Source organism: Brachyhypopomus gauderio, chromosome 6, assembly GCF_052324685.1.
Source record: "Brachyhypopomus gauderio isolate BG-103 chromosome 6, BGAUD_0.2, whole genome shotgun sequence".
Taxonomy (NCBI): domain Eukaryota; kingdom Metazoa; phylum Chordata; class Actinopteri; order Gymnotiformes; family Hypopomidae; genus Brachyhypopomus; species Brachyhypopomus gauderio.
This window is the reverse complement of record NC_135216.1, coordinates 31,401,555-31,416,794: the sequence shown is the minus strand read 5'-3', so window position 1 is coordinate 31,416,794 and position 15,240 is coordinate 31,401,555. Positions and strand designations below refer to the sequence as shown.

Here is a 15,240-nt window from a genome sequence, read left to right as displayed (position 1 = left end):
TAATGTATGTATTACATAGAAAATGCCAAAGAAAACCTGTACATTTCCTGTTTCTATGGCAAAGGGGTATTAAGCAGTAGTACACTACATGTATGTTAGTCTAGAAATCCATCAGCACTCAGTATCAGAAATGCCAGCATTCATAAGTTAATATGAATTCAACGACATGGCCATTTAGTGCTTAGCCCACAGTCCTTACAAAATACCAGCATTCATAAGTTAATCTGAATTCAAAGACATGGCCATTTAGTGCTTAGCCCATAGTCCTTACAAAATACAATACGCTACAGAAATGTTTTTGATTGTTTTTTGATTCCACCACAGTGAGAATTTGTTTAAAGCAAACTTTCAGGTGATTTTTCCCCCTTAAAGTGCTTTTAAGATGTAAATATTGTTTTAAAGTACTACATAGTCTTTAAACATGTCTCTACCATGTGGGTGGACACAATGAACATTCATCACGGTGAGTATGAAACAGCTTGAATAACCATCACTGTTCTTCTGAGAGGGCAAACAAACATCATAATGACTCCCAGCAACCACTATGGCTTCACCGGACCATAGGAGAAACTCTGGTTGGACTAAACACTGACAGTAGTTAACACTAGACCTGTTTATGGGTTTTCCTGCTATCTTGGTGCATTCTTAATCATAAAGTGCCGCCTTTGGAATTTGCAAACAGACAGAAGAAGAATGCCAAAATTGACCATGATTCTCAAAACTATATATTCTGAGATAGGTACTGGATTTTAGAGGAAGCAGCTGTTCAAGACCATTCCAAATTATTGGAATTATTCTAATAAAGAAAAGGATAAATTATAGATAAAGCTGCTTATATAATTAGCTGCTTATGTTCCAGAAACTGAATACTGAATACATGATCTGATTATCCTGTATTCAGTATTCAGTAGTTTCTGGAACATAACCAGCTAATCATACACTGTGCTATCAGGAATGCTTCTGTGTCTTCGTTGTTGCATTCTTTTTGTTTCCAACTGGAGGGAAATGCCTTAACTTTGAATATTCACAGGCAAGACAGCTAGTCCCTCCCTCCTCACAACTCTCATGCATCAATACTTACATTTCATAACCTAGTAAGAAAAAATATTTACGAAGAAGTTGAAGAAAAAAGGAGTTGGACAAGGAGTTTAATCATTGTAGCTTTTGGGTTGATTAACATGGGTTTAAACGGTCAGTGGAGTTTTCTGTTTGATAGTTAGCTTAACTTCATGTGGGTTGTTCCTTCCTCTGATTCAGTTAATAACTTGATTAACTCTGAACCTAAACCAAGTTTTAGGCCTTATGCGTCATATGCATTATAACGTTAAAACACAGACAGAGAATTACTGTACCTGCACAATATGTGGGCATTGGAATCGATATATCTGGCTTGACTAGTTTGTAGACGTAGTAATTTCCTGGACAGGCTTTCACTTGGATTGGGTTAGACGTGTTCACTGTGTTGCACTGGCTATCAGGGTAGCCGTAGATTTCTCTGGTCACAATTCCATCCTCTAATTGTGGATGAGAACCACCAAGTACAAGTGCAGTGTAGCCACCACATGTGATGTAGCTCACACATGACTCAGACAACTGAGCGCTCTTCCCCTGGAGGAACAGTCGATACCAGCCCTCCCACTCAACTAGGGTGTCATCATGACCACGGTAGTAATAGTTCCTCCAGTAGTCATCAATGACATCATAGTAGTGGCACGGGTCAATTGTGTCATCATCTTCACTGGATGCTGTAGAAGAACAACCATCATTGGTTATGTTAAAGAAACAATTCATTGTGTCTTCATCGTGTCCGTGACTTTGTTTTGCTAAACAAACGTGTGCACTGTTTTCTTGGCTTCCCCTCCCTCACTCATAATGCGCACATAGCGTGATAATTGTATACTTTCTGTGTATTATTTTTCTGTATATTATTACCGGTATTTAAAGTGACGTAAATTTCTATTATTTAATTTATTTCTAAAACTGCTACTACCACCTATTATGGATAATGTATGATTGTACAAATGTGTCTATGTTGTACATTTAATCCATAAACTTAATATATTTCTAACAATCAAAAACTAACATTTAGTGACCACTTACTGATAGTTGTGTTGAGTTCTGTTCCACTGTATTCAGTTGTACGTTCAGGTGTGATGGTGCTGACATCTGCAGAAACAAAACAGGGATGACATGGATGAAAAATGTGTAACAAATATGCATAATAAATGTAGTCATGTTGTTAATGTATTTAACTGTGTAAATACCTGTACAATAAGCCATGTTGCAGAGAATTGGCTTGACAATTTCGTACACATAGTAATTGCCTGGACATGCTTTAACATTTATTGGGTTGGACTTGTAGAAACAGCAGTCAGATCCTGCATTAGCACAGACCTGGCGGGTGACCACTCCATCCTCTACCTGAGGATGACGACCATTGAGCCACAGAGGGTAGTAAGTACCACATCTGTTAACATCAACACAGCTCTCTGCCATACGGATGTCCATCCCATTGTACAGCAGGCGGTACCAGCCGTTCCAGTTGAAGTTGACATCACAAACTCCCAACCCAGGTGAGGTATTGGCTCTCCAGGGTTGGTCCAGGGAGGTGTAGTCATTGCAGGGGTCATAAGATGTGGTGTGTAATGCCACTGTCAACAATACGAGTATCAGCAAATGTAATAATAAATATAGCACTTTTAAACTGTATAGTGTAGGCTCAATTATTGTAAACTGAAGGCTAATTCTTTGCTAGGGTCTAATGACACCTCATATAATGATGAAATGGGTAAAGACTGTACCTGTAGCGTATACAGGAAGTGGGATTGATACAATTGGCTTGACCAGTTTGTAGACGTAGTAATGTCCTGGACAGGATTTCACCTGGATGGGGTTGGACGTGTAGTAATTGCACTGGCTTGCATACCACACATATCCCCAGTACCACCAGGAATACTCCAAGTACCACCAGTAAGCATGTGACCCATAGATTTCTCTGGTCACAATTCCGTCCTCAACAAGGGGATGTGAACCACCAAGTATCAGTGGGGTGTATCCACCAGATGACATTGGTCCCACACACCACTCAGAAATCTGTGCATCTGCTCCCTGTAGATACAGCCGATACCAGCCATCCCATTCAACAGTGGTGTCGTCATGGCTACTGTAGTAATTGGAGAATCCGTAACTATAGTAGCCATAACCATAGTAACTGTATGTGGTTCTCCAGATGTCATCAAGTACATTGTAGTTGTAACAGGGGTCAACAGTAGAGCTGGATGAACTGGTAACTGTAGAAACACAGTCATTACACAACTTAGAATTGCAATAAGGTCTTTTTAAGTAATGTGCTTTCATATTGATTTAGTTACATTTAGTTACACATGTATGTATAAGTTTTTAATCCTTAATCTATTTCAGTGAGAAATGTAAATTTCATTTCATAGATGCAAAATAAAGGAAAAAATAAATTTTTAATGATTAATGACATTTTATATGACACAGAAAATTTATGTAGTACCATGATGTAGTATAATGAAAATATTTCTACTCAGCAAAACAACCTGAAAGGAAAAAAACTCAGTAATCCTTTTAGCAAAAGGATAATTATTGCCTTAATAATTCTAATACTTAGAAGTCATGGAAGGGTCTGTAATTTTCATCTTAGGTGCATGTGCACTATGAGAGACATAATAAAAAAAAAATCCAGAAATCACAATGTATGATTTTTTAATACACACAGTCACACCATGATTTTATGGTTTTAGGCTGTAGCCCTGTAAGTTTGGGCCTTCGGTGTCTGTGTACGTTCTATGCAGTACTGACAGGGAACTGACAGAGACACAAGAGTGGGACTGTAAACAGGGGATGAAGCAAACACTAAGGTTAGTATCTGGTGTACTACAGACAAATGCACAGCAACAAAGTGGGTGATGACTCTGGGGACCAACACGTGGACAGGAACAGAAACTCTAACACCAGATACAGACACAGGGATGGGTATGCAGACACGGACAGACTCACGAATAGAGACAGGGACCAACAAAACCTGGAATGGAACTGGATACAAAAGGAAGCACATGCCCAGATGATGAACTAACACTAGGGAGAACAAAATCAGATTCAATTTCAGGCCCATAGGCAGGCAGTGTAATCTCTGTAGGCATGTGAGGCAGGAATGGGTCCTAGGTGGGCCTCGGAAACTTGGGCAGGCCCCAGGCACGATGCAGGAACAGGAGAAGGCCGCTGGCGAGCTGCGAGAACAGGAACCGGCCAGGTGGCCCCTGTACTCCTCTGCCGGGGCGCAGGGATGGAGCAAAATTACCCAACAGGGTCTTGAGAACAGGAGACGAAGACCCCTTCCGTCGTCGTAGAGAGTCGCAGCCGAAGCTGCTGCCCCTGAAGAGATTAAGTCATCGGGAGGCACTGCAGTCATGGAGGCACAGAGGGGAGCTGCAGCCGAGGAGCTAGCCCTCATGCCCCTAATACTCCCCACATGGCTGATGGACTCTGCCTGTTGGGCCCTGAGGGTTCGGTGAACTCCTTGCCATGAGACGGTTATAGATGGGTGGTGACACCACCAAAACTGGTTTGAAGCAGACTACAGAATCCAGCTATAGTCCAAACCTCATTCTTTTGGGTAGTTAACACTATATCTGCCCGTTCCGTTGGGGCACATTAGGAATTAAAAATAGTGCAGGACACTATGGTTTTAGTAGCGAAAGTACACAAAACCGAAATAATAACACAGATGCCCGGGATACAACTACAAACAAAATCACATGTAACAAACACCCACAGTTAGCCGATTAACTAAATATATGGAGCAAGATGCTAATGGGCAGACGTGTGGACTCGAGTCACATGAGTTGGACTCGAGTCCGACTCGAGTCACTAAACTGATGACTTGTGACTTGACTCGACAACATCACTGAAGACTTGCGACTTGACTTAGACTTTACCTTTACTGACTTGGAATCGGACTTGAGCTTTAAGTCTTGACAAGACTTGAAATCCTTATTTTAACATAATAAATAAGTAATATAGAACAGTGTTCTCAAGTATCACGCATTTGACCGTCTTCACCGTCTTCACACGCCACACTTCCAATTTCACACGGCGGAAAAAAAAAATCTAGTTTATTTACCTCTGATCCATATCTATGTCGCCCTCCACTGGCGATCGATCGCGATATACAACGTATACAACCCCCCCCCCCCAACAACACGTAGGTGACGACGACATCTCACTCAAGCGAACCGAAACACTCAAACGCCTAATGTTAGTTAGTCTGACTAACTTAATATACTACTAATCAACTGCATCAGTTGTGGTAAATATTGAAATTATATCTGGTGACTTGACTAGGACTTGAAGTTTAAGACTGGGGACTTGACTCGAGACTCGCTTGTGTTGACTTGGGGCTTGACTCGAGACTCGCTTGTATTGACTTGGGACTTGACTTGATTGTGAAGACTTGAGACTTACTTGTTACTTGCAACTTAGTGACTTGTTCACATGTCTGCTAATGGGATACATAGACGAGGAGAGAATAACCAAAGAGAACCTAGACTAAATCGCTAACACAAAGAGGGAAACACTAAAGGAACAGAACAGAAATAAATACAGACATCAACTGGAAGCAACATGACAGGGCATGAATGAGAACAAATACATGCATACATATAACACAGCTAGGAAACACAGAAGTAACTGGGACACATGATTCTGAAAAGGGCCTTTACTTCAATATTGAACTCTGCCGGCATTATACAAAATGTAACAGGACCAACTCATTATCCTAATCATACCCTAGATTTCATTCTAATGCTGGGTATCGAGGTAGATAATATAAATATGCTCCTGGAAACCGCAGCAATCTCAGACCACTATCTAGTCCAATTCGACCTACATCTTAACCAAAATACCCGCTTGTTTCCTCGGCATTGTATAAAGCACTTGATAAATTCATCAACAGCAACACAGTTTATTGAAACCCTCCCTGATTTAACTGCTTTAGCCTACTCGTGCTGAACCTCAGATTCCAGGAAACCTTACTAGTAATGTCTTTATTGATTTCTTTGATAATAAAACAGAGAATATTAGACAAAATATAAAATGTTTCATAGGTAATCCAACTGGTCTGTCATCTGGTTTGGTCGATATTGAACAAAATTTTGCATTAGGAGAAAAGCTTGAAGCTTTTAATCCACTCCCACAATCAGAATTGGAAAAAATAATTTCATCATTGTATTACCTGCACACTAGACTCGGTTCCCTCAAAATTACTAAAAGAGGTATTATCAGTTGAGACTGAACCTCTTCTAACGGTAGTTAACTCATCCATTACAATTGGTCACATGCCCAAATCCTATAATTTAGTGGTCATTAAACCTCTAATCAATAAACCAAATCTTGATCCAACTGTACTATCTAATTATAGACCCATTTCAAACATATAATTTATATCCGATGTAGCCTGTGGGACTTACAGTTGTGATCAAATTTATTCAACCCCCACTGAAATAAAGTGTTTTGGCCAGTTTGACATTGATTTTGATCATTTCAGTCATCTTATTTACAATTATATCAAAGAGGCACTTATAAATTAGACAAACATAACATAATATTTATGATGGAATAACCACAAATGTCTTTACTGTGCTCACATCATTATCAGTTTTATTCAACCCCCTAGTGACATTATTTTTTAGTACTTAGTACAACATCCTTTTCCAGTTATGACAGCTTTCAAGCGTGAAGCATAGCTTGACACAAGTGTCTTGCAGCGACCTATGGGTATCTTAGCCCATTCTTCATGGGCAAAAGCCTCCAGTTCAGTCACATTCTTAGGCTTGCGCACTGCAACTGCCTTCTTTAGGTCCCACCAGAGGTTCTCAATTGGATTTAAGTCTGGTGATTGCGATGGCCACTCTAGAATGTTCCAGCCTTTCATGTTCAACCATGCTCTAGTGGACTTGGATGTGTGCTTCGGATCATTGTCCTGTTGGAAGGTCCAACGTCTCCCAAGCCGCAGGTTTGTGACTGACTCCATCATATTTTCCTCCAAGATCTCCTGGTACTGAAGGGAATTCATGGTACCCTGCACACGTTGAAGCTTTCCTGTACCATTAGAAGCAAAACAGCCCCAAAGCATAATTGACCCCCCACCATGCTTCACAGTAGGCAAGGTGTTCTTTTGTTCATAAGCCTGGTTCTTCCTTCTCCAAACATAGCGCTGGTCCATTGTCCCAAACAGTTCTAATTTAGTTTCATCTGACCACAGTACACTGTCCCAAAACCTTTGTGGCTTGTCCACATGACTTTTGGCATACTGCAGTCGACTTTTCTTGTTCTTTGGAGTCAGCAAGGGGGTGCGTCTGGGCGTTCTGGCATGGAGGTCTTCGTTATGCAGTGCGCGCCTTATTGTCTGAGCTGAAACTTCAGTGCCCACATCTGACAGGTCTTTTTTCAGTTCCTTAGCAGTCACGCGGGGATTTTTCTCCACATTACGCTTCAGGTAGCGCACAGCAGTCGCGGTCAGGATCTTCTTTCTGCCACGACCAGGTAACGTTTCCACTGTGCCCTTTAACTTGAACTTGCGAATGATACTTCCGATAGTGTCTCTTGGAATATTTAACAACTTCGCAATCTTTTTATATCCATTGCCATTCTTGTGAAGAGCAATAACCTCTTCTCTTGTCTTCTGGGACCATTCTCTTGCCTTCACCATGCTTGGAAACACACCAGTAGATGTCTAGAAGGAGCTGAGTATCACAGTCCTTTTAAATCTGCCTAATTGGTGCTTATCATGCTTGATTGCTGCTCGTTGACATCCACAGATGTTTTCAATACCTGATGGAAAACACTGGAATGAACCTCTGTTCTTAGGAGTGGTAGTCGTAAAGGGGTTGAATAATTGTGTCAATGAAGAAATCACAAAAAGGCCATTTAATACTTTATGACAAAAAAAATTGATGCTATCTTAGTTGCATTTAGTTCTTTAACAAGTCCTTGTAAGATTTCATTATGAACACAATTACAAATGTGCACTGAATTCCATAAAACCCTTCGCAGCATTGGGGGTTGAATAAATTTGATCACAACTGTAGTCCCAGTGGGGAAGGAAATGGAGGGGCACTAGGACCCAGTAGGAAGCATCAGCGTCTCGGTAATCACGTAACACAAATATATTGAGCTCCCTCGAGACCCGTAGTGTGCCGCCATTGTTTGAAATGTGTACTCAGAACGCTAAGAGTTTGGAGTTTGCCGACTTTGCTGTGTTCGTGTGTTGATTGCTTGTACGCAGGAGAAACGGTATGTGAATGCTTTTGGTGTGTGTCTGTGTAAATAGTAGTGCAGATTCCTGTGTATTGGCTCAATGGGCTGTTTTGTTTATTCTATAGCTGGATGCAAAACTGAGAGTTTGGGCTGCTTATACAGTCAGTGATATTGGGGGAGAGGATTGGAATTACAGGTAATTATGCTGTGTGTGTTAAAGTTGGATCAGGCCTGAAGAAGGGGACTGGGTTTTGCTAAGGAGCGATTTGGTACGCTCCTGTTTTAACTGCTGGTTTAGTTTATGTATTAATTATTTTTATTGCTTATATTTAGTTATCCACGGAAACCAGGGCCGGTGGACGAGCGTGTAGAGGGCTGTTTGGAAGACTTAACTACTGAGAACCATAGAGGACTGGAGACACGCCTATAGTGTAGCCACTGTTTTTCCCACCTTTTATTTTTGGTTGTGGATTAGAGTTTTAGGATACCAATAGGAGGGACACGAGCACGCGTGATGCAAATGAGGATTAAGGCCTCAGCTTTGATCCTGTGTGCAGTACGACACCTATAGCGAGCTCTATAGACTCTTATTTTATATTTGGGCGCTATTGTTAATTTAAATTAGTCATAATTCTTCATTGCTTTTTAGGTGAGCTCTATCTTTTTTGTATTTCATCTTAAATAACCAACTGTAATGTTTTATTTTAAACATCCCCTTTCAATTTAAGACTCTGTAGCTGGGTTCTTTTTATGTACTTGTGTTGTTTGGTGGTTGGCAGCTAACTATAGCCCAGGGTTGTGTGCTGTGCTTGGGGTGAATGAAACATTGTAAGCTTGAAAGTTTGGGAGTGGCATTAAGCACCTGGGTGTGTGTCCAAATTTGAGGACGTAATGGTTGCAGTGATTATCTTTGTGTATCTGGGCTATGTGTAGCTGCCACCCACAGGACCCATTCGAGGCTGTACCTATTGTTGCTATCTTAGAGTCTTCTAACTTTGGGTTTGTGTTGTCATTGATCTTTCTGTTAATTTGTCTTAATAAAAGGGTGTCATCGTACTTACAGCTGTGTGATCACTTTAAGTGGACCATCACGGGGAAACATTACGATTGGATAGGGCTCTCCCCCCTTTAACAATTCGGGAGTGGCGTAGTCTACATCTGTTTGGGTTACATCGGCTACACCAAGATCATAGAAAAAGCTGTAGTCCAGCAATTATGCTTATGTCTGCATAGGAGTCACATATTTGAAAAGTTCCAATCTGGATTTAGGCCCCACCACAGTACTGAAACAGCCCTAGTTAAAGTAACAAATGATCTTCTTGCCTCAGATCAAGGCTATGTATCTCTGCTAGTGCTTCTGGATCTTAGTGCAACTTTCGACACAATAGATGACAGGATCCTGCTAGAATGGTTAGAAAGCTGGGTTGGAATCTCAGGCACAGCACTTTCATGGTTTAATTCTTACTTAACTCTTGATGTGCCGTGCTATTAATCGCTATCGATTTGTAGCACTCAATAATATTCCATCCAAATGCAAAAAAGTGAAATATGGAGTCCCACAAGGCTCCATCTTAGGTCCACTATTATTTACATTATATATGCTACCATTGGGCATAGTTATAAACAAACATGGTGTCAACTTTCACTGCTATGCAGATGACACTCAACTTTACATATCATCCAAACCTGATGACAAACTCAGTATAGGACTGCGTAAGGACTGCGTAAGAGATGTTAAATGCTGTATGTCGCTAAACTTCTTCCAACTTAATGGGGACAAAACAGAAGTTCTCCTTCTGGTCCCAAAGGCCGCAAGACAGAAAATACCAGATCTAATTCTAAATCTCGCAGACTCCCCTATTACACCTGGCTCAGTAGCCAAAAATCTTGGCATCATACTCAACTCTGACCTATCATTTGATGAATACATAGATAATACTAGGACAGCTTTTCTACATCTCCACAACATTGCCAAGCTAAGAAACACATTATCACAGCATGATGCAGAAAAATTGGTATACACCTTTGTTAGCTCCAGATTAGAGTACTGTAACTCATTACTGTCAGGATGTCACGTAGGGCTACGCCCCCCTCTCCTAGCTGTCACTCAGGTGTCCCTGTTCCTCATGTCTTTGTTGTTCCCTGCTCATTGATCCCGCCTTGTTGTCTGTTTCTATGGATTCCCCTGTCTGCCACGCCCGTGTCGTCAGTGTTTCCAGCTGTGTCTTGTTAGTTCTGTGTACTTATAGTCCCTATATTTCCCTAGTCTGGTATCGGTTGTTTTGTTCTATCTGTTCATTAGCGCTGTTAGTGACTGTGTGCTCTCAAGTATTGTTCCTTGTTCAGCACGGGCTTGCTCCTGATTACCTCCAGGAACTTATTATGAACCCCTCCAGGAACTTATTATGAACCCCCACGTCCACAAAGATCACAGGGTGTTGGCCTCTTATTAGTTCCAACAATTAATAAGGTAACAGCAGGGGGAAGAGCATTTTCTTATAAGGCTCCCCCAACTATGGAATAATCTTCCAGAATGTATCCGGGACTCTGGCACAGTCTCAATCTATAAGTCTAGATTGAAAACTTATTTAGTTAGCGTTTGGTAATTAATGTGCCCCCTTAGAAAAAGGTACAGATCCAGGGGTTCATGGGCGAAAGGTTTTATGGTAAATTGGGGCACGGGTGCTGTCATCCTGTCACTGCAAGTAATCACTCAATTTTGTTGATGGTGTAGTGGATAGATGCCAATGTCTCAGAATGCTCCCAAGTCTGTTACCTTCTGGTTCTGCCGTTTTAGCTAGGCTGTAATAATTTAATTAAATGCCGGAGTTGCTGCCACACTCCAGAAATGTAAAAATTTCACAAGTCCCCGAATTCTGCCCTGCTATGACTACTATTACCAACCATCAAGACGTTTAGGACTGAATAGGAATTACATAGAGAACTCGTGTATATAAATACACATCAAGATGAGATGCATTTATCCTTCCCATATTTTCTTTGTTTTACTATCTCTTTAATTGTTGTTATGGTGACCGGCGTCCCCCCTCCCCCCTCCGAGTCTTTGTTCCTCTCAAGGTTTCTTCCTCATGCTCTTAGGGAGTGTTTCCTTGCCACTGTCGCCCTTGGCTAGGATTCGGACATTTGTAAAGCTGCTTTGTGACAACAACTGTGATAACAATACATTTTGATTACAGTAACCAACCATGGGACTGGTGAAACACAGGGATTATAACACAAAAAAAAAACAAGGAATGAAACGAATGAAACAATACACAGCTGAACATGATAATCATGATGGCAGGGACACGAGGGGCATACAGGGGCGTAATACACAGAAGGGAAACCAAGAAACAAGGCGGAACTAGGGCAGATGACAAGGGCAGAGGGTGGAGCTATACATGACAGAGATCAGCATTTAAATGGATTTGATAAATCAGTGGACTGTTTCAGTGTCATCCCCTCACATCCCCTCAGTTACTGAGTGTTCATTTTAGAGGCTTGTGTTACCACATTTTTAGCCTATACAACAATGTGAGGCACATGTAAGATCAAGAACACACAATAACCTTTATAATATTCAGATTTGTTCTTAAAAAGAAAATAAACAAAGAAGAAATGATTTAGGAAAATGTTTAAGTATGAAGTTAGGGGTGGTTACAGAGATGAGGCAACGCTAGGTTCTCATGCTCAAAATTGTGTGTACATGCCATCATTGATATGCAAAGTTTAATACTATAAACAGTGCCTCTCATGTTGTAATGTTGTAAGCCTTAATGCAGAAAATACATATGTCCATGTTTTCTTTATGCAACAACAAAGTGTTATTTTGTTTATGTTGTAAATGTAAACCAAAACAGAAAAGAAAATCAATCAGCTAATTGAAATTTACAAGACGAATGTATATGGCGACTTACTCATGGTTGTGTTTTGTGTTCCACTGGACACATTTGTAGACACACGAGTTATGTTACTGGCATCTGAATAAGGAAAATGTAAAAAGAGAGAAGACAACATGACAAACCCTGTAGAACTTTAGAAATGTTTAAAACATAAAGACATGTAAAATACCTGTACAGTAAGCCATGTTGCAGGTCATTGGACGGACAATCTCGTACACATAGAAATTGCCTGGACATGCTTTAACACGAATTGGGTTGGACTTGTAGAAGCAGCAGTCAGATCCTGCATTAGCACAGACCTGTCGGGTGACCACTCCATCCTCTACCTGAGGATGAGGACCATTGAGCCACAGAGTGTAGAAAGAACCACATCTGTTAACATCAACACAGCTCTCTGCCATACGGATGTCCATCCCATTGTACAGCAGGCGGTACCAGCCGTTCCAGTTGAAGTTGACATCACAAACTCCCAACCCAGGTGCAGTATTGGCTCTCCAGGGTTGGTCCAGGGAGATGTAGTCATTGCAGGGGTCATAAGATGTATGACTGTTGAAAGCAACTATCATGGATATACAATATAAATAAATCAATTCCTTTTCCGTTTGTGCAAGTTTGGTCTGCTGACAAAGTCTTTTATAATATGTTTTATGTGAAAACTGACTAATGCATTTAGTTATTTTAATTAACAAATGTGTAATGAAGAGAATAGCAACCTATATAATGGTAAAAAAATAGATATATAAGTAATACACCTGTATTGTATGTTATACACCAGTAGAGTATGTAATATACCGGTAGTGTATGTAATATACCTGTAGTGTATTTAATAGACCTAATGTGTATGTAATATATCTGAAGTGTATGTAATATACCTGTAGTGTATGTTGGCAGAGGAATTGACAATTTTGGCTTGACCAGTTTGTAGACGTAGAAATGTCCTGGACAGGCTTTCACCTGGATGGGGTTGGATGTGTAATATCTACACTGGTTATTATACAACCCATAATCCCAATACCACCAACTGTATCCCCAGTACCACCAGTAGGCGTAGTAGCTATTGATTCCATAGATTTCTCTGGTCACAATTCCGTCCTCAATAAGAGGATGTGAACCACCAAGCATCAGTGGAGTGTATCCACCAGATGATATGGAGCCCACACACCACTCAGAAATCTGTGCATCTGTTCCTTGTAGGTACAGCCGATACCAGCCATCCCATTCAACACTGGTGTCGTCATGACTACTGTAGTACATGGAGAATCCGTAACTATAGTATCCATAACCATAGTAACTGTATGTTGTTCTCCAGATGTCATCAATAACATTGTAGTTGTGACAGGGGTCACCAATAGAGCTGGTAGGACTGGGTGCTGTAGAAAAAAAATAATTACTTTTTTCAGTCATTACTGTAGTGGTCCAGTTCATCCTAAGGTGCATTCTGATTCAGTGATAATCAACACAATCATCTGAGAGCAGCACAAACTGATTCAAGGTGCAAAATGACTCAAGGTGCAAAGGGAGGACTCAAGTGCAGAGCAAGTGTGGGGGTATCTGCTTCCCCAGATCAATGGGCCTATGTGGTTATTACATTATTTTGTTTGATTCCTGATGTCAGGAACGTTACACACCAAATTAATATTTTCCATTATTATGTGCTAAGCGCATTAGCATATTTACTCTATTACTCTATAGTGTGTTTTTATTGTATATTAGTGTGTTCAGTTATGACTCTCGTATTAGTATGTTCATTTATGAGTGTCTTATTAGTGTGTTCAGTTATGAATAATCTCAAAGACGTTAATGTGTTGCCTGGTGGTGATAGTAATGAGACGCGTGGGTTTGAGTGAATCCAAAAATCAGTTGATGAGGTCAAGCATGAGGATGGAAAATGCTTGTGAATGTAAGTAAAAACTACAGATCCCAGAATGCATTGGCCTAACTGCACTGAGATTGGTGAAAGTAAACAGATTAAGTAAACTGAATAATTAGCAGTACACATGGCAGCCCTGTACCTCCCTCTGGTGGCCAGTTGTGGAAGCATCAGGAAGGGTCCATACACATTGATTTCCGTTTGCATTATTTCTGGTGATATTTTTGGTACAGTGTGCCTATGTATGTACAAATACAATTTGTGTATTTATAAGTGTACATACAGGGGCAATTATCAACTTCTTTTTAATATATTTCACACCTACAGAAAGTTCAGAAGCGGGATCATATTACTGTGACACGATCCTTCCAATGAAAGAAGTATCGCAGGGTTTTAATAATAGCAAATATTAATATAACAATAATAATAATAATAGCAAACTCAAGTGCAAACCACCAAAAACCTCGAACTGAGACCTCCGTAAAAACCACACAGGAAAAGAGACAAACTAAACATGCTGATAATAACAGCAAAAAATAAGAAACAAAACATACACGGAGTAAGCTCAACATGTCAGTAAAACGGGAATCAAAAAATACACTGAATAAACTCAAGGTGTTGGCAAAAGAGAAAACAAAAATGCGTCAAAAACTCAACCCCCAAAAATACAAAAAAGACACCAAAAGGCCAGGGAAGTAACTGACAGCCAGAGTCGTACAAATGTTAAACCAAACCTTCCTAAAAATAACAAACAGGATAGGAATGGAAACGGAACAAATGTAAGAACACTGTGGACACTGGCCCAGTTGGCTGACAGGACTTTTATGTGGGTGTGCACTGAATTTCTCAAAAGTAACCAACTACATTTTAGTTGCTATTGTGTAAATCTGTTGTCCAGGTTTCCTAGGCTACCACCTGTAACTCAGTGGACATAGCACATCAGCCGACTGCACTGTGTTATTTTTAATTCAAATGTAATTTTAAAGTGGACCATACAGCTTTAATCTCTGTTGGATTCAGAAAATACATTACTACATGCTTTATGCAAGAATAGTACTTGTTCTTGGGACAAAATAAAAAATATCGTATGATATCAGAACAATTTAAAAGACATTTTGAAGGTCAAAGTCAAAGGTTAGGAAAGTGCACCGTTAAGATTTGTTTCTTCATACTTTGGTGAATTTCTGG

The 15,240-nt window shown here is 40.4% G+C and overlaps 2 protein-coding genes across 2 annotated transcripts in view; both read right to left on the bottom strand.

The window, feature by feature from the left end:
* Positions 1 to 15,240, bottom strand: part of LOC143517686 (uncharacterized) — a 177,545-nt gene that overhangs the window by 45,581 nt on the left and 116,724 nt on the right. The window contains exons 44-47 of the mRNA XM_077010429.1: positions 2,802 to 3,290; positions 2,265 to 2,651; positions 2,101 to 2,166; positions 1,353 to 1,745 (exon numbers count right to left, since the gene is read on the bottom strand). Of these exons, the coding sequence (XP_076866544.1) occupies positions 1,353 to 1,745; positions 2,101 to 2,166; positions 2,265 to 2,651; positions 2,802 to 3,290 (1,335 nt within the window). The remainder of the gene's footprint in view (positions 1 to 1,352; positions 1,746 to 2,100; positions 2,167 to 2,264; positions 2,652 to 2,801; positions 3,291 to 15,240) is intronic.
* The window catches only part of LOC143517692 (uncharacterized), a 32,507-nt gene continuing 24,993 nt past the window's right edge, over positions 7,727 to 15,240 (bottom strand). The window contains exons 12-15 of the mRNA XM_077010438.1: positions 13,055 to 13,552; positions 12,352 to 12,741; positions 12,198 to 12,260; positions 7,727 to 7,854 (exon numbers count right to left, since the gene is read on the bottom strand). Coding sequence (XP_076866553.1) covers positions 7,757 to 7,854; positions 12,198 to 12,260; positions 12,352 to 12,741; positions 13,055 to 13,552 — 1,049 coding nt within the window. The 3' untranslated portion in view covers positions 7,727 to 7,756. The remainder of the gene's footprint in view (positions 7,855 to 12,197; positions 12,261 to 12,351; positions 12,742 to 13,054; positions 13,553 to 15,240) is intronic.